General features: G+C 43.7%; 1 protein-coding gene across 1 annotated transcript in view; it reads left to right on the forward strand.

The window, feature by feature from the left end:
- The window catches only part of LOC124038557 (brain-specific angiogenesis inhibitor 1-associated protein 2-like protein 1), a 75,233-nt gene that overhangs the window by 12,463 nt on the left and 36,477 nt on the right, over positions 1–26,293 (forward strand). Inside the window, exons 4-6 of the mRNA XM_046354575.1 lie at positions 7,489–7,550; positions 9,058–9,129; positions 10,440–10,574. Of these exons, the coding sequence (XP_046210531.1) occupies positions 7,489–7,550; positions 9,058–9,129; positions 10,440–10,574 (269 nt within the window). The remainder of the gene's footprint in view (positions 1–7,488; positions 7,551–9,057; positions 9,130–10,439; positions 10,575–26,293) is intronic.

Here is a 26,293-nt window from a genome sequence, read left to right on the forward strand (position 1 = left end):
CACTACAAAGACACAGGCATCCTTCCTAACTCAGTTGCTGAGAGGACGGAAACCGCTCAAGGATTTCACCCTGAGGCCAATGTTGACTTTAAAACAATTACAGAGTTTAATGGCTGTGATAGGAGAAAACTGAGGATGGATCAACAACATTGTAGTTACTCCACAATACTAACCTAATTGACACAGTGAAAAGAAGAAATCCTGTACAGAATACAAATAGTTCAAAGCAGGCCTCCTGTTTGCAACAAGGCACTAAAGTAATACTGCAAAAAAAGCAATTCACTTTTCCTCCTGAATACAAAATGTATGTTTGGGGCAAATCCAACATAACACATTACTGAGTACCACTCTCCATATTTTCAAGCATATTGGTGGCTACATCATGTTATGGGTATGCTTGTAATCGTTAAGGACTGGGGAGTTTTTCAGGATAAAAAAAATAAACGGAATGGAGCTAAGCACAAGCAAAATCCTAGAAGAAACCTGGTTCAGTCTGTTTTCCTCCACATACTGGGAGGTGAATTCACCTTTCAGCAGGACAATAACCGAAAACAGAAGGCCAAATCTACACTGGAGTTGTTTACCAAGTAGGTAGTAAATGTGGCCGAGTATACAGTTTTGAGTTAAATCTACTAGAAAATCTATGGCAAGACCTGAAAATAGTTGTTTAGTAATTATCAACAACCAATGTGACAGCTTGAAGAATTTTGAAAATAATAATGGGCAAAAGTTGCACAATCCAGGTGTGGAAAGCTCTTAGAGACTTACCCAGAAAGACTCACATCTGTAATCGCTGCCAAAGGTGCTTCTTCAAAGTATTGACTCGGGTGTGAATACTTATGTAAATGAGATATTTCTGTATTTCATTTTCAATACATTTGTAAACATTTCTCAAAACATATTTTCAATTATGTCATTATGGGGTATTGTGTGTACATGGGTGTGAAACATTTTTATTTGATTCATTTTAAATTCAGGCTGCAACAACACAATGTGGAATAAGTCTAGGGGTATTAATACTTTCTGAAGGCACTGTACTTTACCTGCAATGCTACTTTAGGGATAGCTATCATAAAGTATCTCTAACTGGTTCATAGTATGTGTAGGAACACTCGTTTTTCCAGGGAAAACTTGTCTAAGCCCTAAGTATGTATTTATCATTCTGGTGAGGGAAATTATGAATTAGCATGATCACAATAATATCATATTAGTCCCCCATCAGTGTTGTGCTTGTAGAATGTCAAATAGTGTGTTTACTATTCATAGTGCTAGCTGGCTTCTAATAATCGATTTCCTCTATTGGGAATAACAACATTTACACTGGGATCTATGGGATCGCATTACTGTACCACGGCAACATCACAAGAAATAGGCAAGTTATCAAGGCCGAAAACGTACTGAAGAAAGAATGGTGTGCTCCCAGCCCTCCACCTTTTCTTTACAAGCTGTTTATCAAAACCCCCAGCAAAGGAGTTAAAACAATATTGAACCCGAGCTGTCACTCTGAAAAAAATGGTAATTACGTCCAGAAATGTAGACTGTTTCTTATTTGAGTGAGGACAGGAGGAACTCAGTAGGAGGTGCGTTGGCTTTTTCATTCTGATAGTGAGTCTAGGAAGTTGGAGACAGCTATTTGGTTCGGAACGGAACAGATTTGACTGAAGGTGACTTAGTGTTTTTTGAGGCTATGTTGAATTTCTAACCTGAGAGTTGGTGTTTGATAGGAATGCTTAGGTTGCATCCCACTGCTCTGCCATCCATCCATCAGGTGTGTGGGAGACAATTCATCAACCCTCCTAGGACATGGCGTCAGCGTGAGTGTCAGGGATCACAAACATTTTCCCCAAAGTGGGAAAAAATATGACCCTGCTTCTCTCTCTCTCCATCTCACACGAACTCTCTGGAATGTGTTGTTCTCAGGATGGACACTTTGGTCCCGTTTGAGTACTTAGAAAATGCATGCTTCTCTTTCTACCTAATAGTAAAGTATAGTACTAGTATTTTTACCTAAGTACTTTACACCACTGGTGATCACTGATGTGACATGAATTAATATATGTTTTCACAGGTTTTTTTTGTGGTTTTAATTTCGGGCATTTAAATGGTAGGCTATTTGTTTGTCAACTTGTCTATAATAAGATACATGCAGCTTCTCTTCTGTCTTAACATCTTGCCTGCCTAAAGTGGTGCTCATTAGATCAATGTGGTTGTGGTTGAAATACTGTCAGCTTCTATGTTTCAGTGTCAATCACTGAAAAGGTTTGCGATCCCTAACCGCGCATTCACATTCTCTCAAGAGATGCTGAATTAAATAAGTTTCTCCACTCCTGTTACTGAGACAAAATGTACATTTTCTGTACAATTTTACTGCATTAAATAATTAATTCTGCAGGAGTTAATATTATATACGGCTACATGTTTGTGGTCATAGGCCTACAGTTAGTGTCTAGATTTCAGTTATTTACATTAACTTTAAAAGTGAGCAAACCAGGGGGTGTGGCCGCACCTGCCGCACCCTTCTGCTGTCCTTAGAATGAATGTTTTCACCAATCTATCCAAAACATTTAAATCTATGAGAGGGATTTCACACTTCATAAAGACAAGAGAGCAAGTGAACACTTCCTAGGGAGTATGGTAAGGAGTCAAGAGACAGCCAGGGCCATTGGCTGCCTCAGGCTTTACGATCACGCTCCTTTCACTCACCAAACGATCCCATGACCTCACTAACCCCACACACCCTTCCTTGCCACACATACTTGCTTTCTCCAGACATTTTTTACCATGCAATTAACCTACTCTTCAAAGGACATACCCCAAACAATTTAATACAATTCCATATTGCATTCTGTCTCTGTTGTTCATGTAGTTAAGCCTGTACTGCACTGCACAACACATAGACATCTGATATAGAACATATTATGTGATACATCCTTCTGGGAAACTCCTCCCCCACCCACCTCGTGACACATCGCTTAGCAAGTGCCGAATTATGAAATTCTGTATTTCGTAGTTTCTTCCTATGTCATTGTTAATTAGTTTTATCAGCATTTTTATCCAGTTTCTAAAGTCAGTCTCTAAACTCATGCCTTCCATGGGTGGGTTGTCTGAAGGATTGTAAAGAGGACATTACTGTCCAAGCCTAACTTATTCTATTATGTGTGTGTGTGTGTGTGTGTGTGTGTGTGTGTGTGTGTGTGTGTGTGTGTGTGTGTGTGTGTGTGTGTGTGTGTGTGTGTGTGTGTGCACGCATGTGCATTATCTATTTTCTGTAGATAACAGCCACTATAATGATAATGTATGTGTGACATAAACACAGATGAAGCCATTTGTTGGTCTTTTCCACCCAGCAGTCCATCATGGAGGATGGTGACAAACATAAGAACCTACTTAATGGATAATAAAAATCTGGGGAAATGGGTCACCTCAATGTCTCCAGCAGCACTTTAACATAATGGATGGTGATTCAGCACCAAGAGAGGGAAGAACAACATGTATCTAGGACTAATGACGGATTCATTACTGTGTGTGTGTGTGTGTGTGTGTGTGTGTGTGTGTGTGTGTGTGTGTGTGTGTGTGTGTGTGTGTGTGTGTGTGTGTGTGTGTGTGTGTGTGTGTGTGTGTGTGTGTGTGTGTGTGTGAAGTGTAATTAAATTATATTCATCACATGCTTCTAAAACAACAGGTGTTGACTAACAGTGAAATACGTATTTACGGGTCCTTCCCAACAATGCAGAGAGGAAGAAAATAGAGAAATAATAGAAAAGTAAAACACATAATACTGAAATACACAATGAATAACGATAACTTGGCTATATACACAGGGTACCAGTACCGAGTCAATGTACAGGGCTACGAGGTAATTGAGGTAGATATGTACATATAACTAGTAATAAAGGGACAGATAATGAACAGTAGCAGCAGCGTATGTGATGAGCCAAAAAAGTTGGTTCAAATAAAGGTAAATGCAGATACAGTTGGAGTCGGAAGTGTACGTACACCGTAGCCAACTACATTTAAACTCAGTTTTTCACAATTCCTGACATTTAATCATAGTAAAATGTCCCTGTCTTAGGTCAGTTAGGATCACCACTTTATTTTAAGAATGTGAAATGTAATAGTAGAGAGAATGATTTGTTTCAGCTTTTATTTCTTTCATCACATTCCCAGTGGGTCAGAAGTTTACATACTCAATAAGTATTTGGTAGCATTGTCTTTAAACTGTTGAACTTGGGTCAAATGTTTCGCCTAGCCTTTCACAAGCTTCCCACAATAATTTGGGTGAATTTTGGCCCATTTCATATGACAGAGCTGGTGTAACTGAGTCAGGTTTGCAGGCCTCCTTGCTCGCACAAGCATTTTCAGTTCTGCCCACACATTTTCTATAGGATTGAGGTTGGAAGGTTACATACACTTAGGGTGTAATTCAAACTCGTTTTTCAACCACTCTACAAATAAAATCACACAAAATAGCAGAATTGGTCAGGAGCCCGTAAACAGCCCCTATACACTTCTTAAGGCCGTGTGTGTGTGTGTGTGTGTGTGTGTGTGTGTGTGTGCGTGCACAATGTGCTCTATGGGCCTGGAGCTGAGTGACACCGATCTCTGATTCATATCCATGTAATATCAGAGAACAAATACTTCCAACCATGGCAACATCACAACACTCACTCTCCCTACCTGTCATTGGAATGTGTGGCTTCAAGATTGCGATATCGTTGGCCGTGACTCAGATAGGTGTTGTCCGTATTGTGTCAGACTCTTGCTGTGACATGACCCTGTACAATTTATCATTATTGTTTTATGGGCCTGGAGCTGAGTGTTACACTCAAAGTTCAAATCTCTGATTCATATCCATGTAATATCAGAGAACAAATTTGTTTTGATTCCATGGCAACATCACAACACTCACTCTCCCTACCTGTCATTGGAATGTGTGGCTTCAAGATTGCGAACACATAAATGTAACTCACATAGTTGGCCATGACTCAAATAGGTGTTTCCAATGCTGTTTCAGACTCTTGCTGTGACATGACCCTGTACAATTTATCATTATTGTTTTATGAGGGTGACGACTATCTCGAAGTGCAGCGTTACTATCTCAAAGTTCAAATGTCACTGCTTTGATCACATTGTGTGAATTAGGCCCTTTGTGGATCAGTTGGTAGTGCATGGTGTTTGTAACAACAGGTTTGTGGGTTTAATTCCCATGGGGGACCAGTATGAAAATGTATGCACTCACTACTGCAAGTTGCTCTGGATAAGAGCATCTGCTAACAACACATAAATGTAACTGCACATAGCTCAGTCAGTCATAGATACAAAGCTTTGAGTTTATTCCAATGCTGTTTAGCATATTAGCAACACCGGTGCATATGAATAACCTGAACAGATCACCTGTTTAAGGACATTTATTAACTATTGGTAGTAGTTACAGTCTTGTCTCATCGCTGCAACTCCCATTTTGGGTCCAGGTAGGACACTTTTTGTTTGGGAGAGTCTATTTTGGGTTCCATGTATGAACCTCCAAAACTTTGAACCCAAAATATTTCTTTCATCACATTCCCAGTGGGTCAATGAAGTTTACATACACCCAATTAGTATTTAGTAGCATTGCCTTTAAATTGTTGAACTTTTGTCAAATGTTTTTTTCCTTAGCCTTCCACAAGCTTCCCACAATAAGTTACAGGGTGAATTTTGGCCCATTTCATCTGACAGAGCTGGTGTAACTGCAGTCATATTTGTAGGCCTCCTTGCTGCACACCATCCCTCTCACACACTTTTCAGTTCTACCCACACATTTTCATCCCTCTCACTACACACCATCCCTCTCACTACACACCATCCCTCTCACTGCACACCATCCCTCTCACTGCACACCATCCCTCTCACTGCACACCATCCCTCTCACTGCACACCATCCCTCTCACTGCACACCATCCCTCTCACTGCACATATCCCTCTCACTGCACATCCCTCTCGCTGCACACCATCCCTCTCGCTGCACACCCTCCCTCTCACTGCACACCCTCCCTCTCGCTGCACACCCTCCCTCTCGCTGCACACCCTCCCTCTCACTGCACACCCTCCCTCTCACTGCACACCCTCCCTCTCCTGCACACCCTCCCTCTCACTGCACACCCTCCCTCTCAGTGCACACCCTCCCTCTCAGTGCACACCATCCCTCTCACTGCACACCATCCCTCTCACTAAACCCCAGCCCTCACTCTGCAGCCTGTTTGAACACCATCCATCTCATTCTGCAGCAGGCTGTTGTTGGTGCTGTATATCAGCCTGCCCAGAGCCCAGCAACCCCTCCCCCTGACATGCAATGGCAGCATTTACCAGTACGTACTATTGACTATCAGAGGGAAATGTTGTTGAAGCTGCAGTCGGCCAGAGAGGTACAGCTCTGTATAAGCAGGCCTGCCTGGGGTCACACCAGGTGTGTGTGTGCTCGTGCGTGCGTGCGCCTAATGTATGTATGCTCAGTGTGTTTGGGTTGAGTCTGTTAATATGGTCTCACAGGCCCAGTCGTGGCTTTGGGGTATTGAATTAATACTGAGGTGATAGGAGTGATTGGACGGTAGTTGCAGGTGTTTGCAAAGGGAATAGAAAAAAACACAACCAACTGATATACAATATTACATTTTGTCAAAAGCAAACCTGCTAGTGGCAGGTGGTGCTAGTGGCAGGTGGTGCTAGTGGCAGGTGATGCTAGTGGCAGGTGGTGCTAGTGGCAGGTGGTGCTAGTGGCAGGTGGTGCTAGTGGCAGGTGGTGCTAGTGGCAGGTGGTGCTAGTGGCAGGTGGTGCCAGTGGCAGGTGGTGCCAGTGGCAGGTGGTGCTAGAATATTATTCCAGTCCACTCTACAGAACCTCTAGATGTCACCCCATTGTGTCTGTCTGCTGTCGTTGTCTACTTCTGTTTACAGTATGACTGCAGTTGTGCCATGTTCCTCTATGCGTTCAATGGTTGTTTTTTTCTGTCTCTATGTCAATGTGGATCTGATCAGTAGCGACTACTTAGTTACTGTTCAAACATTACTGTTCCAAAGGGTCATCCATGCAGTATGTCAAACCCCCGCATGACGTAAAATACACATTACATTTTGATAAGGGCTACAGTAAGCTTTGTTCTTGACAGTAACAGTTGTTTCTGTAAGCATAGGGAAAGAACAGATGCAACAGCTTTGAGGTGAAAACCCATTGTCCTCCTCGTGACGTCTCAGCCTGTCCCATGCCAGCTAGGCTATCAGGGACGTCGTTGCCGCCAAGCAATGTGAGGAGAACGGATCATAGATGTCCACAGCATATTCAAATGCAGTCGTTTTTAGCCTGGTTGTCTTACAAGCTAAGGGAAGATGTATCCTGGCCTTGCCCAATAAGACAACAGTGTGTTGACTAAAGAGGATATAGACCAGCAGGACTCTGACTGGCACCCAGCCTAGATGTCCCTTACCTGTGTATGATGTATGATCTGTATTCTACAGGTGTGGTTCTGATGGAAATCGCTGAGGTGCACAAGAAGGTTCACCTGGAGCTGGAGGAGAATGTAAGTTACCCAGCTGACCTTCTGTCACTTCTTCTCTTAGTAAAATAGTAATTATTCCTTTTTTGTTATGTAATTACCATTTTACCATCTAATTGCTAGATAAGTGGCAGACTGAAGTCCAGGGTTATCATTCTCTTTGACCTGCATTGTGTGCTCATGTCCACCCACATCCATAGGGCCTTCCTATGCCAACTCTCTCTTTCTCACTGTGACTAGTAATTAGCAGGCCTCCCTTATCCTCTAAACACACCTAGAATACAACAAAGTCTACTGAGAAATACCACCTGGACACAAGACAACTGTTACTACTTTGTTTGTCTTTTAGACCAGGGATGGATGACCAGGAGCCCCCCCCCCCCCCCCCCCCTCAAACCTTCCTGGTTTGAGCCCAGGGAGGAGCGAGGAGAGGGACGGAAGCTATACTGTTACACTGGCAATACTAAAGTGTCTATAAGAACATCCAATAGTCAAAGGTTAATGAAATACAAATGGTATAGAGAGAATTTGTCCTATAATTCCTATAATAACTACAACCTAAAACTTATTACCCGGGAATATTGAAGACTCATGTTAAAAGGAACCACCAGCTTTCATATGTTCTCATGTTCTGAGCAAGGAACTGAAACGTTAGCATATTGCACTTTTACTTTCTTTCTTCTCCAACACTTTGTTTTTGCATTATTTAAACCAAATTGAACATGTTTCATTATTTACTTGAGGCTAAATTGATTTTATTGATGTATTATAGTAAGTTAAAATAAGTGTTCATTCAGTATTGTTGTCATTGTCATTATTACAAATAAAAAATATAAAAAATTGTCCGATTTAATCGGTATCGGATTTTTTGGTCCTCCAATAATCGGTATTGGAGTTTTTCATGGTTTGGGGAAGGCTCCTTAGTTCCAGTGAAGGGAAATGTTAACGCTACAGCATACAATGATATTCTAGACGATTCTGTGCTTCTAACTTTGTGGCAACAGTTTGGGGAAGGCCCTTTCCTGTTTCAGCATGACAATGCCATACAGATATGGTTTGTTGAGTGACTGGCCTGCACAGAGCCCTGGCTCACCAACTGCATGCCTAATCGCTCAACATCAGTGTCCGACCTCACTAATGCCCTTGCGGCTGAATGGAGTAAGTCTCCGCAGCAATGTTCCAACATCTAGTGGAAAGCCTTCCCAGAAGAGTGGAGGCTGTTATAGCAGCAAAGGGGGACCAACTCCATATTAATGCCCATGATTTTGGAATGAGGTGTCAGACAAGCAGGTGTCCACATACATTTGGTCATGTAGTGTTTCTGTAAGAGGGAAAGGAGAAAGTAGTCAATGTTTAAAAAACAAAAGACAGACCTGTTGTTGGAATTCCCCTTACTGAGAAAGACATTATCACAGCTACATTCCTCTGGCTCAGGCTCACAACTGTTATCCTGATGTCACCATCTTTCCATGATTATTATTGTCATACGTTTATATATCAACTTGAACTACATTCTTTCTTTTCTTTTCAGTTCAAGCAGTTCCACAAAGAAATCATTTCTGAGCTGGAGAGGAAAACAGAGATGGATGTCAAATATATGACTGTAAGTACCTTGACCATTGTAGGACCTTGGCAAGGGACAATGTAATAGCAAGGAGTGTGTGAGTGCATGCGTGTGTTTGTGTAGGTGTCTGTATGTCTACGTGTACAGGTATGTGAGTACACACTTAAAACATGGTCTCCAGGGCCTCCTGAGTGGCGCAGCGGTCTAAGGCACTGCATCGCAGTGCTAACTGCTTTACTATAGATCCTGGTTCAATACCGGGCTGTGTCGCAGGGAGACCTATGAGGCGATGCACGGCCCAGCGTCCTCCGGGTTAGGGGAGGGTTTGTCCGACCGGGATGTCCTTGTCCCATCGCGCTCTAGCAACTCTTGTGGCGGGCCGGGCGCATGCACGCTGACACGGTTTCCAGATGTACAGTGTTTCCTCCAACACATTGGTGCAGTTGGCTTCCGGGTTAAGCGTGCATTGTGTCAAGAAGCAGTGCGGCTTGGTGGGGTTGTGTTTCGGGAGGATGTATGGGAGTTGCAGCAATGGGACAAGACTTTAACTACCAATTGGGGATAAAAAGGGGTAGAAAACAAAAACATAGTCTCATATCCCCTCCTCAATATCACCCTATCCCTTCAATATCCTCTATCCACTCCTCAATATCACCCTATCCCTTCAATATCCTCTATCCCCTCCTCAATATCACCAATATCCTCTATCCCCTCCTCAATATCACCCTATCCCTTCAATATCCTCTATCCCCTCCTCAATATCACCCATATCCCCTATCCCCTCCTCAATATCACCCATATCCTCTATCCCATCCTCAATATCACCAATATCCTCTATCCCCTCCTCAATATCACCAATATCCTCTATCACCTCCTCAATATCCCCTATGCCCTCCTCAATATCCTCTATCCCCTCCTCAATATCCCCTGTCCCCTCCTCAATATCACCAATATCCTCTATCCCCTCCTCAATATCCTCTATCCCTTTCTCAATAACCCCTCCTCAATATCCCCTATCCCCTCCTCAATATCCCCTATCCCCTCCTCAATATCCCCTGTCCCCTCCTCAATATCCCCTATCCCCTCCTCAATATCCCCTATCCCCTCCTCAATATCCCCTGTCCCCTCCTCAATATCCCCTGTCCCCTCCTCATTATCCCCTGTCCCCTCCTCATTATCCCCTATCCCCTCCTCAATATCCCCTGTCCCCTCCTCAATATCCCCTGTCCCCTCCTCATTATCCCCTATCCCCTCCTCAATATCCCCTATCCCCTCCAATATCCCCTCTCCTTGCATTCAGTCAAAGTCTTCTCCATCGCTCCATCTTATCCTCTGTATCTCTCATCCAGGCAACATTCAAGCGGTACCAGTCAGAGCACAAAATGAAGCAGGACTCTCTGGAGCGCTCTCAGACGGACCTGAAGAAGTTGCGGAGAAAGACCCAGGGAAAACAAGCCACCAAGTATGAGAAGAAGGAGAACGAGGTGAGACTAGAACCTGATCTTAATCAAGAAGAATGGGGTGAGACTAGAACCAGATCTTAATGAATCAAGGAGAACAATGTTAGACTAGAACCAGATCTTAATTCATCAAGGAGAACGAGGTGAGACTAGAACCAGATGTTAATTCATCAAGGAGAACGAGGTGAGACTACAACCAGATCTTAATTCATCAAGGAGAACGAGGTGAGACTACAACCAAATCTTAATTCATCAAGGAGAACGAGGTGAGACTAGAACCAGATCTTAATGAATCAAGGAGAACGAGGTGAGACTAGAACCAGATCTTAATGAATCAAGGAGAACGAGGTGAGACTAGAACCAGATCTTAATGAATCAAGGAGAATGAGGTGAGACTAGAACCAGATCTTAATGAATCAAGGAGAACTAGGTGAGACTAGAACCAGATCTTAATGAATCAAGGAGAACAAGATGAGACTAGAACCAGATCTTAATTCATCAAGGAGAGCGAGGTGAGACTAGAACCAGATCTTAATTCATCAAGGAGAACGAGGTGAGACTAGAACCAGATCTTAATTAACCAAGGAGAGCGAGGTGAGACTAGAACCAGATCTTAATTAACCAAGGAGAACGAGGTGAGACTAGAACCAGATGTAATCTAATTTCACCGAGGTCTCAGTGATCAGACTGTAAACTCAATGCACCTTGGATATGCTAGTCAGAAAAGGCCCTTGTCCCACTTTTAGAATTTTCTCCATTTTGAAACGGGGTGTCTATTTTTCTTTTGGAACACCACGATCAGCTGAGAAGTGACTCTGTGTCCAGTTAATTTTTCTGATGGTGTGAGCATGTGCATGGGTTCCTTGAGTTTCTCAGACGGCTATAGAGAGCACTTTAACAGACGGTCACGTGACTTTACCCTCATCCAAAACCACCTTTTTCTCTGTGTCTATAAAAACCAGACAGACCATTTTTGCTCTTGGTTGCCATGGTTATCATGCTTTGTTTTCACAAACAATGCCAAACCCTTCTATGGACTTCCTTGTAAAGTAATGATTTACACACATGGAGCAGTAATCCACAGAACAGGAGTTCCCAATTACATTCAGCCACCGACTGATTGTTTTTCTTGAGTGGATGGTCGGGGGCCCAGAACATAGTTATAAACAGATACTGTATAGTATTTTCACAAAAGCAGAATCATTTCAAACCTTGATTATATTGGGATACGATCACATATACCTCTTTATTTACGAGTGGGAATATATATTATTAAATTCCTGGTGATTTTTACAGTCTTTTAAGTCCCAAAATTGTTTTTAAAAATTGGGTGGGCAAATAAAATTGCCCGAATTTGGTCCGCGTCTATTGGAGGATATCAAAGAAAGAAGTTTATGAAGTTCGTATTGACAGTAAACCCAGGGAAAGTCATAGGCCCAGCTGGCTCCTTGATCTTGCCACACACCGCAAGGAGGAAAAACTGTACATAAAAGTGCACAGATGGAATTGAAATGAACACTACACATGCACAGTACCACCACACCTATAGCTGCGGGCAGAGTCTTTGTGTTCATGTCAAGTGGAGTGCCGTCACTGTCGTGCCCCTACACGCATAAAGCAACACTGAAGGCTCATCGAGGATCAAATGCCTCTCATCACATTAGAATGGACAGTGTGTTTTAGTGAATGTGGGGAGTGGGAGCACTGTACACTCTTTTGTGAGTATTGTGCTCTCAAGTGTTGACTGGCTATGGGTACAGCCGACTGGAGTATGAAGTGTTTAGTTTAGTTTATTTATTTATTTTTACAGGGACAGTGCACATTAATCAACGTTTCAGTAAAAGTGCCGGTTTTAGCCAGCCGGCTAATTTTCAACCGCAGTCCCTGGGCAGGTTATTAAAAACAATTACAATATAGACAATAGCACCATAGAACAAGCAAGACATAGCATACAGACAGAGCAACATAGAACAAAAAGCAGCAAAACAAAATTCATAAAAGCAACAAAGTGTTTCCACACCTCACAAGCTACAGACAACAGACAACATGGAAAGCGGCAACACACAGCTAGGGACCATGTTCACAAATCTGATTGACCTTTAGCCAGGTCTTCAAGCATTTTGTGAAAGTGTGATATGTGGTGCAGTTATGTGTGTCTGATGGCAGTGTATTCCAGACATGGGAAGCTCTCACAGAGAATGCAGATTTACTAAAGGTGCTTTTCCTTAGGGGAACTATACAGTCACCTCTCATGGCAGACCTTGTGGATCTGCTGCCATATGTCTTGTTTTTCTGTTTAACAAAAATATTGAGTGGAGGGGGAGCCAGGCCATTAAGGATCTTGAATACAAGACATGCGTCGGTGTATTGCACAAGATTTTCCCAACTCAAGAGCTCATGCTTTCTAAGGATGTGACAATGATGATGGCTATTGGGCTTCCTATCAAGCACTTTGAGAGCCTGTTTGTAGACAGACTGAATAGGTTTTAATGTTGTACAGCAAGCTTGGGCCCAACTAGTCAAGCAGTATGTTAAGTGGGGGAGTATCATAAAATTGAAGTACAGTTTTGCTACCTCTGTAGTCAAACAATTTCGTATAAATCGGAAATTAGCTAGGTTGAATTTGGTTATTTGAATTACCTTTTTCACATGCTTTTTAAAAGAGAGGTTGGAATCAAGTATGATGCCAAGGTACTTAAAATCGGATACCACCTGGAGCTTCTCCCCTGACACATAGACATCTGGCTCAGTAGCATCTGTTGCCCTCTTTGTGAAGAACATGCAAACAGTTTTTTTCACATTGAGATGCAAACACGAGTCACTGAGCCACAAGTGTGCACCTAGGAGCTCGTAGTTGGCCTGGAGTTGGTTGGTAGTATACACTCACTGACAGGCTTCACAAGGTGTAGTGGGACTGGGAACGGGTAAGAATTTATACATTAACAAATGTTGCCTTAAATAGAGTAGACTTGGAGTGGTGTCTGGTAGCATATTTAGCCACTAACAGTAATCAGAGGATACAGAGTAATAGTCTTCCTAACCATAGACTTCTTTATTAAATCAATAGGATAAGGTGAGAGATGGACCCTGGGAGATGCTGTCTGTTGATGAAACCCACTCTGGCTCTGCTCAATAACTCCTCTTTCAATCCTGCTTTATTGACTGGTTTCATCAGTCTGACGTTGATGAGTGTCAGTGTGTGAGCTGGGTTTCTATTTAACATGCAACACACATTCTATTATTATTCTGACTGAAATCCTAGAAGCACTAGCTAACTGGGGGTTTGGAAGAGGAGAATCATGTCTCTCTCTATCCCAGAAGCACTAGCTAACTGGGTGTTTGGAAGAGGAGAATCATGTCTCTCTATCCCAGAAGCACTAGCTAACTGGGGGTTTGGAAGATGAGAATCATGTCTCTCTATCCCAGAAGCACTAGCTAACTGGGGGTTTGGAAGAGGAGAATCATGTCTCTCTAGCTAACTCCCATCCCAGAAGCACTAGCTAACTGGAGGTTTGGAAGAGGAGAATCATGTCTCTCTCTATCCCAGAAGCACAGCTAACTGGGGGTTTGGAAGAGGAGAATCATGTCTCTCTATCCCAGAAGTACTAGCTAATTGGGGGTTTGGAAGAGGAGAATCATGTCTCTCTCTATCCCAGAAGCACTAGCTAACTGGGGGTTTGGAAGATGAGAATCATGTCTCTCTCTATCCCAGAACAGGGGGTTTGGAAGAGGAGAATATTGTCTCTCTCTCTCTCTTCAGTTTCATCTCTTCTTAATTGCTTTTAGGTTGTAATCTTGTTATTAACCATCTTTGTTTCAGTATGTACCGTAATTGCTGGACTATTAAGCGCACCTGAATATACACCGCACCCACTGAATTATAAAAAAATATGTATTTTGTACATAAATAAGCCGCACATGTCTATAAGCCGCAGGTGCCTACCGGTACATTGAAACAAATTAACTTTACACAGCCTTTAAACAAAACACGGCTTGTAACAAAAAATAAATAGGCTTTAACGAAACACGGCTTGTAACAAAAGTTAAAACAGTAGCCTACCAAGAAAGTCATTGGTCACTATCTTCCTCCTCCTGTGCACTGAAACCACTGAAGTCATCTCCTTCGGTGTCGGAGTTGAACAGCCTCAGAATTGCTTCATCCGATGTTGGATCGTTTTCATTGTCGCTCTCGTCACTTTCATCCGGAGGCAAATTCCCCTGCTGAGCTCATGCTGCCCCTTCAACACGCAGCAGTCCAGCCTTTCGAAAACCGTTGATGATAGTGGATTTTTTGACAATGCTCCACGCTGTCAGGACCCACTGGCAGACTTGACCATAAGATGCTCTTCGCCTGCGGCCCGTTTTAGTGAAGGATTTCTCCCCACTTGTCATCCAAGCCTCCCACTGAACAAGGAGCGCCACCTTAAATGCACGATTTACACTGATGTTGAGTGGCTGCAAATACTTTGGGCCATCTGCTTTTCTTCCCTCTGAAAGCTTTTGTTGTCTTTCTGCACTGAGTCAGTTCCTCGCGCTGCTGTTTCCAACATCTTATCATCGACTCATTAAGGCCAAGCTCCCATGCAGCAGCTCTATTTCCTTTTCCAACAGCCAGATCGATCGCCTTCAACTTGAAAGCTGCATCATATGCATTTCTCCGTGTCTTTGCCATGATGAGGGTGACAAAATTACTACCTTAAGCAGAATGATGGGAAGTTTGAGCGCGCTCGATTTACGTCACAATCTTGTGAAAGCGGGAAAAATCCATAAATTATTGTTGCATTCCATTTCTGAAATGAATAAAGCCTGATTTGATTTGATTTGCTGGAACATCTGAGCTCAATTAATTATCTCTCCATATGTCTGTCACTCTCTCTTTTCCACCCTCTCTCTTTCTCAGTCTTCCAGTCTTTGAGTGATTGTTTGCAGTAGAAATTAAGCTCCATAGTTTAGGTGGTGTGGCCCCATCATTGGGATAAGAGAGAGAAACAGTGAGAGAGAGATAATTAGAGAGAACTGGGCTAGACATTAAAGGAGGGTCTGTGACAAAACCACAAAACAAGAACCCTAGAGACGAATAGTCTGTCACTGTCGTCAAGACAACTGGAAAAAAGGAGAGGAGAGATAGGGGAGGAGGGTGAAATAGAGATTGAATGTTGTTTCAAAGAGGACCTGAGCTGTCTGTGTGTAATGTCGGTTCCGTGGTCTGCTTTGTGAGGGTGTTTCAATACTGAGTCAATCACTGGGAAGGTGTGTGTCTGCATCCCAAATGGCACCCTATTCCCTATATAGTGTACTACTTTTGACCATACACTACATTGGGAAAGGGGTGCTATTTGGGATTTAGACACGGGTTCTTTCAGCAGAGTTATTGAGTTTCTACAGGATAGGGATGATGGAGTAATAACAGGGGGTGAGATGGAGACAGACAGAGCAGAGACTCATTATTCGCCTCCCAAGTGGCGCAGTGGTCTAAGGCACAGCATTGCAGTGTTGCGGTGTCACTATAGCCTGGGGTTTGAACCCAGACTGTGTCACAACCGAGCATGAGTCCCATAGGGCGGCGCACAATTAGCCCAGTGTTGTCCGGGTTAAGGGAGGGTTTGCCTGGGGGGCTTTACTTGGCTCATCTTGTTCAAGCGACTCCTTGTGGCGGGCCAGGCGCGGCATGACTTGGCCTTCCCTCTACCGAGTCCGTTGGGGAGTGGCAGTGATGAGACAAGATCACAATTGGATACCACGAAATTGGGGAGAAAAAGGGGGTAAAAAAAGGAATGGATATATTCAAAAATAGAAATAAATCTCATTATTCAACATTATTCAATATAAGCCCGAACGTGACCTGAACAGATAAATTAAGCAAGACGCTTTTTTCTAAGCATGCAATTACAACCTTACTGAATGGTTTAACAGTCAGTCTCCTCCCATATATCCTCTCATCAGTACCCTTAAGGAAAAATCACATGATTTCACAGGTGACATTTCCATGTTTTGCACTTGAAAATCATGTTAAACCATGTGTTTTCGAACATTTTACATGTGATATTTCACATATGGATTTTCACATGTAATTACATAACCTTTCACATGTGGATTCAAATTTCTATATGAGATTTCACAGGTGATGCCCTGCAAACAAAAACATGTTATGATACACACACAGTACTTTTTACATACACTTAGGTTGGAGTCATTAATGTATTGTTTACAAACTATAGTTTTGTCAAGTCGGTTAGGACATCTACTTTGTGCATGACATACGTAATTTTTCCAGCAATTGTTTACAGACAGATTATTTCACTGTATCACAATTCCAGTGGGTCAGAAGTTTACATACATTAAGTTGACTGTGCCTTTAAACAGCTTGGAAAATTCCAGAAAATGATGCCATGGTTTTAGAAGCTTCTGATAGACTAATTGGCATCATTTGAGTTAACTGGAGGTGTACCTGTGGATGTATTTCAAGGCCTACCTTCAAACTCAGTGCCTCTTTGCTTGACATCATGGGACAACCAAAAGAAATCAGCCAAGAACTCAGAAAAAAAATAGTAGACATCCACAAGTCTGGTTCATCCTTGGGAGAAATTTCCATGCACCTGAAGGTACCACGTTCATCTGTACAAACAATAGTACGCAAGTATAAACACCATGGGACCACTCAGCCGTCATACCGCTCAGGAAAGAGACGCGTTCTGGCTCCTAGAGGTGAACGTACTTTGGTGCGAAAAGTGCAAATCAATCCCAGAACAACAGCAAAGGACCTTATGAAGATGCTGGAGGAAACAGGTACAAAGGTATCTACAGTATATCCAAATTAAAACAAGTCCTATATCAACATAACCTGAAAGGCTGCTCAGCAAGGAAGAAGCCACTGCTCCAAAACCGCCATTAAAAAAAACACTATGGTTTGCAACTGCACATGGGGGACAAAGATCGTACTTTTTGGAGAAATGTCCAACTGTGAGAAGCTTGTGGAAGGCGAGCCGAAACGTTTGACCCAAGTTAAACAATTTAAAGGCAATGCTACCAAATACTAATTGAGTGTATGTAAACTTCTGACCCACTGGGAATGTGATGAAAGAAATAAAAGCTGAAAGAAATCATTATCTCTACTATTATTTTGACATTTCACATTCTCAAAATAAAGTGGTGTTCCTAACTGACCTAAAACAGGGAATTTTTACTAGGATTAAATGTCAGGAATTGTGAATAACTGAGTTTAACTGTATTTGGCTAAGGGGTATGGAAACTTCTGACTTCAACTGTACATATTTGACACACTTTGTTTTCTGTTTATTTATACAGTAATTATTATTCAACATGTTCTTACCTGGGATTTGAACACACAACCTCTTGGTCCACAGCATTCCGACCATCCTGCTACGCCACAATGTCTGTGTCTGTAATGCATTTCACCTGTATTCCTACACTTTAAACTTAAAAGTAAATCTCAGTGTTGTTGAAAATACTCTCAAGAAAAACTATATTTATCATAGTGATTCTGGAGTATCATTAAACCAGAATAATACTAACATTGCTGAGATAAGTCATTTATATCCATGTTGAGAGAATAGTCAGATTAACTGATAGCAGTCAAATGGCACTCTGTTGCTAAGTGCAGAGATTAATTATAGGTAAGGAATGTTTAGGGGCATGTTACAGACTGATGGTGTAGCATAAAGATCAGCAACTCCAGAGGTTGTGACCTCAAATCCCAGGTTGGGTCATAGTTTAGCAGAACAGTGATAATACATAGAATTGCACCTTTGTGTGTTCCAAAACCATGTTTTTACATCTGAAGTGTGTTCCAAAACCATGTTTTTACATCTGAAATGTCATGTGAAGTTTTCCAAAAACACATGTTTTCACATGATTTGTAAGTCTCTCTGGATAAGAGTGTCTGCTAAATGACTTAAATGTAAATGTAAATGATTATTTCACATAAGAATGGTTCCAAAAACACGTTTTCACATGTGAATTGTCACATTAGAGCTCGATTCGTAGCAAAACATAAAATTATGTTTTTTTACATTGGGTAAAAGTAAAGACTCAAAGCTAGAAAATGGAATATCATATATTACAGTTGAGGGACAATGGGAAAGTAATTCTGCTATGAAAGTTGATAAACTTGGCCCTTGATTTTGGTACACCTGTTGGAGAAATCTTCTTTGTCTACACCCATTCAGCATTGTTCACACCCTCTTACGCTTTAGCCCCACCCATCTCTTTAAATATTCACTTGTGAGGCCATGTACTAAACAACCAAGGATTTCAAGACTATAGGCTCGTTTATACTACCGGGCGTGTTCGTAAATTCAATCTGGAGTGCCAGTGTGCTCTGGGTGTTCGTAAACTCAGAGCGTTCAGAGTATACATTGGACGCTCTGGCCGAAGAGTAGGGTTGATCCGAGCGTTCTGACCTAACAACAGCAGTCAAGCACCCAAGCTAACTGGCTAATGTTGGCTAGCTTGTTAGCTACTTCCAGACACAAATGAGGGAACAGTTCACTCTGACCATTTTACTCACCCTCGCAGAGCTGATTAGGCTGTTTTTATGTTATCCAGAGCGTTGGTGACTGTAACTGTGCTGCTGGCAATAATTTAATTACGCTATTTTGCCAACATTTACTGACTCCAGCCATATTAAACAGGTGTTGAGCGTTCATAAATTTGTCAGTTATTCTGCGCTTGTAATGAACTTCGTCTGTTGTTTATAGAGAGTCAGACTGAAATGCAGCGTGTAGGTTACTCATGACTTTTAATGAAGCTAATACGGTACATGAAATAACGGAAGAAGAAAACAACAAACGAAAGAAACTAATACAGCCTATCTGGTGACTAACACAAAGACGGGTACAATCACCCACGAAATACAACGCTCACTCAGGCTACCTAAATACGGTTCCCAATCCGAGACAACTAGAATCAGCTGACTCCAATTAGGAATCGCCTCAGGCAGCCAAGCCTAACCAGACACACCCCTAATAATACACACTCCCAATTAATACAAACCCTAATACGAAATACAACATATAAACCCATGTCACACCCTGGCCTACCCAAACATATAACAAAAACACAAGATACAATGACCAAGGCGTGACAGAACCCCCCTAAGGTGCGGACTCCGGGACGCACCTCAAGAGCATAGGGAGGGTCCGGGTGGGCGTCTGTCCATGGTGGCGGTTCTGGCTCGGGACGTGGACCCCACTCCATAAATGTCCTAGTTCCTCCCCTACGCGTCCTAGGATAATCCACCTTCTCCGCCGACCATGGCCTAATAGTCCTCACCCTGATCCCCACATAACTGAGGTGCAGCTCGGGACCGAGGGGCAGCTCGGGACCGAGGGGCAGCTCGGGACCGAGGGGCAGCTCGGGACCGAGGGGCAGCTCGGGACAGAGGGGCAGCTCGGGACAGAGGGGCAGCTCGGGACAGAGGGGCAGCTCGGGACAGAGGGGCAGCTCGGGACAGAGGGGCAGCTCAGGGACAGAGGGGCAGCTCGGGACAGAGGGGCAGCTCGGGACAGAGGGGCAGCCCGGGACAGAGGGGCAGCCCGGGACAGAGGGGCAGCCCGGGACAGAGGGGCAGCCCGGGACAGAGGGGCAGCCCGGGACAGAGGGGCAGCCCGGGACAGAGGGGCAGCCCGGGACTGAGAGGGGCAGCCCCGGTACAGAGGGGCAGCCCGGGACAGAGGGGGAAGCAGCCCGGTACTGAGAGGAAGCTCAGTACTGAGAGGAGTACTGAGAGGAAGCTCAGTACTGAGAGGAAGCTCAGTACTGAGAGGAATACTGAGAGGAAGCTCAGGCAGGTAGTAGGCTCCGGTAAATCCTGGCTGGCTGGTGGACCTGGATGATTAAGGTTGTCTGGCCGATCTAGAAGATTTTGGTAGACTGGCACTTCTGGCGGATCCTGGCAGACTGGCACTTCTGGCGGTTCCTGGCAGACTGGTGACGCTGGGCCGACTGGCGGCGCTGGGCAGACAGGAGACTCCGGCAGCGCAGGAGAGGAGAAAGGCTCTGGCTGCGCTGAACAGGCGAGGCGCACTGGACGCGCTGGGCCGACTGGGAGCACTGGTGGCGCTGGACAGACTGGGAGCACTGGTGGCGCTGGACAGACAGGAGACTCCGGCAGCGCAGGAGAGGAGAACAGCTCTGGTTGCGCTAAACAAGCGGGAGACTCCGATAGCGCAGGAGAAGAGAACAGCTCTGGTTGCGCTAAACAAGTGGGAGACTCCGGCAGCGCAGGAGTGGAGAAAAGCACTGGCTGTGCTGAACAGGCGATGCGCACTGGACGCGCTGGGCCGACTGGGAGCACTGGTGGCGCTGGACAGACAGGAGACTCCGGCAGCGCAGGAGAGGAGAAAAGCTCTGGCTGCGCTAAACAGGAGAGGCGCACTGGAGGCCTGGTGCGTGGTGCTGGAACTGGTGGTACTGGCGCGAGGACACGCACAGGAAGCCTGGTGCGGGGAGCTGCTACCGGAGGACTGGTGTGTAGAGGTGGCTCTGGATAGACCGGACCGTGCAGGCGCACTGGAGCTCTAGAGCACCGAGCCTGCCCAAGCTTACCTGGCTCGATGCCCACTCTAGCCCGGCCAATAGGGCTGGTATAAGTCGCAGCTGGCTCTGCACCCACACTGGAAACACCGTGTGCGCTCCATAGCATAACACGGTGCCTGCCCGGTCTCTCTAGCCCAACGGTGAGCACAGGGAGTATGCGCAGGTTTCCTACCTGGCATAACTATTCTCCCTTTTAGCCCCCCCCAATATTTTTTGGGGGGTGACTTTCCGGTTCCCAACCGCGTCGCCGTGCTGCCTCCTCATACATACGCCTCTCCGCTTTAGCTGCCTCTATTTCCTCCTTGGGACAGCGATATTCTCCCGGCTGCTCCCAGGGTCCTTGACCGTCTAATTCCTCCTCCCATGTCCAAATCTCCAAATGATGCATTCTCTCCCATTGCAACTGCTCTTCACGATTAACAGGGAGAGTAGGCTCAGGACTGTTTCCTGACTCAGCCACTCTCTCTCTGCGCTTTCCCCTGTTACCTTCAGTTTTCGCTCTGTATAGCAATGCTTTCCTTCTCGATTCCATACGTGTATAGCCCTCTTCGCATTGCTGTAGGGAATCCCAGGCGGGCTCCTGCACACGCCCTGGGTCGGCCGCCCACCTGTCGATTTCTTCCCACGTCGTATAATCCATATCGTCCTCCTTCAGATCCTGCCAGTTCACACGCTGCTCGGTCTGTGAATCGTGGTGGGTGATTCTGTAATGAACTTCGTCTGTTGTTTATAGAGAGTCAGACCGAAATGCAGCGTGTAGGTTACTCATGACTTTTAATTAAGCTAATACGGTACATGAAATAACGGAAGAAGAAAACAACAAACAAGTGAAACTAATACAGCCTATCTGGTGACTAACACAAAGACAGGTACAATCACCCACGAAATACAACGCGCACTCAGGCTACCTAAATACAGTTCCCAATCCGAGACAACTAGAATCAGCTGACTCCAATTAGGAATCGCCTCAGGCAGCCAAGCCTAACTAGACACACCCCTAATAATACACACTCCCAATTAATACAAACCCTAATACGAAATACAACATATAAACCCATGTCACACCCTGGCCTACCCAAACATATAACAAAAACACAAGATACAATGACCAAGGCGTGACAGCGCTCTGGCACACTCTGATGCTCCGTGCTCTGAAATTGGAGTAGATAGCCAGAGCGCATTTACCAGCTACACTACCGGTCAAATGTTTTAGAACACCTACTCATTCAAGGGGTTTTCTTTATTTGTATTACTTTCTACAGGGTAGAATAATAGTGAAGACATTAAAACTATGTAATAATACCTATGGAATCATGTAGTAACCAAAGAAGTGTTAAATAAATCTAAATATATTTTATAATTGAGATTCTTCAAATAGCACCCTTTTCCTTGATGACAGCTTTGCACACTCTTCGCATTCTCTCAACCAGCTTCATGAGGTAGTCACCTATAATACATTTCAATTAACAGGTGTGCCTTGTTAAAAGTTTGTTTATGGAATTTATTTACTTTTTAACTTCTTGCGTCGAGTCATCCCGGATCCAGTATCGTGATTACAGCCTCAAGCTCATTACCATAACGCAACGTTAACTATTCATGAAAATGGCAAATTAAATTAAATTAATCTATTTGCTCTCAAGCTTAGCCTTTTGTTAACAACACTGTCATCTCAGATTTTCAAAATATGCTTCTCAACCATTGCAAAACAAGCATTTGTGTAACAGTATTGATTGCTAGTGTAGCATTTAGCGTAGCATTTAGCATTAGCATTCAGTAGGCAACATTTTCACAAAAAAACAGAATAGGATTCAAATAAAATAATTTACCTTTGAAGAACTTCAGATGTTTTCAATGAGGAGACTCTCAGTTAGATAGCAAATGTTCCGTTTTTACAAAAAATATTATTTGTGTTGACAAATCGGTCCGTTTTCAGCGTCACGTTTAGCTACGAAAAAAAACTGTATCCAGGATTGTGTAAATCTATCCGCAAGCTCATTAGCATAACACAACGTTAACTATTCATGAAAATCGCAAATGAAATTAAATGAATCTATTTGCTCTCAAGCTTAGCCTTTAGTTAACAACACTGTAATCTCAGATTTTCAAAATATGCTTTTGAACCATAGCTAAACAAGCATTTGTGTAACAGTATTGATAGCCTAGCAAAGGATTTATGCCTGGCTTTCAGCATGCAACATTTTCACAAAAACCAGAAAAGGATTCAAATAAAATAATTTACCTTTGAAGATCTTCAGATGTTTTCAATGAGGAGACTCAGTTAGATAGCAAATGTTCCGTTTTTACAAAAAATATTATTTGTGTTGACAAATCGGTCCGTTTTCTTCATCATTCTTCATCACGTTTGGGTAAAAAAAAAAAAAAATTAAGTAATTAAAACGCGAACTTTTTTCCAAATTAACTCCATAATATCGACAGAAACATGGCAAACCGATGTTTAGAATCAATCCTCAAGGTGTTTTTCACATATCTATCGACGATAAAATCCTTCGTGGCAGTTGACTTTCTCTTCTGAAGAAATGGAACGCGCATGGACCTACAGATTGCGCAATAATTTCGACACAGGATACCGGGCGGGACACCAGGTAAATGTAGTCTCTTATGGTCAATCTTCCAATGATATGCCTACAAACACATCACAATGCTGCAGACACCTTGGAGAAACGACACAAGGGCAGGCTCATTCCTGGCGCATTGACAGCCATATAAGGAGACATTGGAACACAGCGCCTTCAGAATCTGGGGCATTTCCTGTATGAAACTTCATCTGGGTTTCGCCTGTAGCATTAGTTCTGGGGCACTCACAGATAATATCTTTGCAGTTTTGGAAACGTCAGAGTTTTGTCTTTCCAAGGCTGTCAATTCCATGCATACTCGAGCATCTTTTCGCGACAAAATATTGCGCTTAAACGGGCACGTCTTTTTATCCAATAATGACATAGCGCCCCCATAGGTTGAAGAGGTTAATGTGTTTGAGCCTATCAGTTGTGATGTGACAAGGTAGGGGGGTAAACATAAGATATGGCAAAAGACCAGGTCCATATTATGGCAAGAACAGCTCAAATAAGCAAAGAGAAATGACAGTTCATCATTACTTTAAGACATGAAGGTCAGTCAGTCTGGAAAATGTCAAGAACTTTGAATGTTTCCTCAAGTCCTGTCACAAAAACCATGATGAAACTGGCTCTCATGAGGACCACCACAGGAATGGAAGACAGAGAGTTACTGCTGCTGCAGAGGATAAGTTCATTAGAGTTACCAGCCTCAGAAATTGCAGCCCAAATAAATGCTTCACATAGTTAAAGTAATAGACACATCTCAACATCAACTGTTCACAGGAGAATGTGTGGTCGAATTGCTGCAAAGAAACCACTATTAAAGGTCACCAATTAGAAGAAGAGACTTGCTTGGGCCAAGAAACACAGGCAATGGACATTAGACCGGTGGAAATGTGAGATTTTTGGTTACAACCGCCGTGTCTTTGTGAGACACGGTGTGTATGAACGGATGATCTCTACATGTGTATTTCCCACAGTAAAGCATGGGGGAGGAGGTGTTATGGTGTGGGGGTGCTTTGCTGGTGACACTGTCTGTGATTTATTTAGAATTCAAGGCACATTTAACCAGTATGGCTAACACAGCATTATGTAGCGCTACACCACCCCATCTGGTTTGGGCTTAGTGGAACTATCATTTGTTTTTCAACAGGACAATGACTCAACACACCTCCAGGCTGTGTAAGGGCTATTTTACCCAGAAGGAGGGTGATTGAGTGCTGCATCAGATGACCTCCACAATCCCCCGACCTCAACCAAATTTAGATGGCTTGGGATGAGTCGGACCGCAGAGTGAAGGAAAAGCAGCCAACAAGTGCTCAGCATATGTGGGAAGTCCTTCAAGACTGTTGGAAAAGCATTCCAGGTGAAGCTGGTTGAGACACTGCCAAGAGTGTGCAATGCTGTCATCAAGGTGGCTATTTGAACAATCTCAAATTTAAAATATATTTTGATTTGGTTTAACACTTTTTTGGTTACTACATGATTCCATATCTGTAATTTCATAGTTTGATGTCTTCACTATTATTCTACCATGTAGAAAATAGCAAAAATAAAGAAAAGCCATTGAATGAGTAGGTGTTCTAAAACTAGTGAACGGTAGTGTAGGTCTATTGACAGTTGTCGCAGTGACATCACTGTTGCCGTCTGCTACTGACCCCTCTCAGCTCCCAGCTGTGCTCTGGACACCATTTGTGAATTGATCACCCTCCATCTAGCTTCAGAGTTTGTTCTGTGATGTGACCTAAACTGGGATATGCTTAACACCCCGGCAGTCCTACAATCTAAGCTAGATGCCCTCAATCTCACACAAATCATCAAGGAACCCACCAGGTACAACCCTAAATCCGTAAACATGGGCACCCTCATAGACATTATCCTGACCAACTTGCCCTCCAAATACACCTCCGCTGTCTTCAATCAGGATCTCAGCGATCACTGCCTCATTGCCTGTATCCGCTATGGGTCTGCGGTCAAACGACCACCCCACATCACTGTCAAATGCTCCCTAAAACACTTCTGCGAGCAGGCCTTTCTAATTGACCTGGCCCGGGTATCCTGGAAGGATATTGACCTCATCCTGTCAGTTGTGGATGCCTGGTCATTCTTTAAAAGTAACTTCCTCACCATCTTAGATAAGGATACCCCGTTCAAAAAATGCAGAACTAAGAACAGATATAGCCCTTGGTTCACTCCAAACCTGCCTGCCCTCGACCAGCACAAAAACATCCTGTGGCGGACTGCAATAGCATTGAATAGTCCCCGCGATATGCAACTGTTCAGAGAAGTCAGGAACCAATACACGCAGTCAGTCAGGAAAGCAAAGGCAAGCTTTTTCAAACAGAAATTTGCATCCTGTAGTTCTAACTCCAAAAAGTGCTGGGACTCTAAAGTCCATGTAGAACAAGAGCACCTCCTCCCAGCTGCCCACTGCACTGAGGCTAGGTAACACGGTCACCACCGATAAATCCATGATAATCGAAAACTTCAACAAGCATTTCTCAACGGCTGGCCATGCCTTCCTCCTGGCTACTCCAACCTCGGCCAACAGCTCCGTGTCAAATCGGAGGGGATGTTGTCCGGCCCTCTGGCAGGCTCTATGGGGGTACCACA

The sequence above is a fragment of the Oncorhynchus gorbuscha genome, linkage group LG06 (genome assembly GCF_021184085.1).
Source record: "Oncorhynchus gorbuscha isolate QuinsamMale2020 ecotype Even-year linkage group LG06, OgorEven_v1.0, whole genome shotgun sequence".
Lineage (NCBI taxonomy): Eukaryota > Metazoa > Chordata > Actinopteri > Salmoniformes > Salmonidae > Oncorhynchus > Oncorhynchus gorbuscha.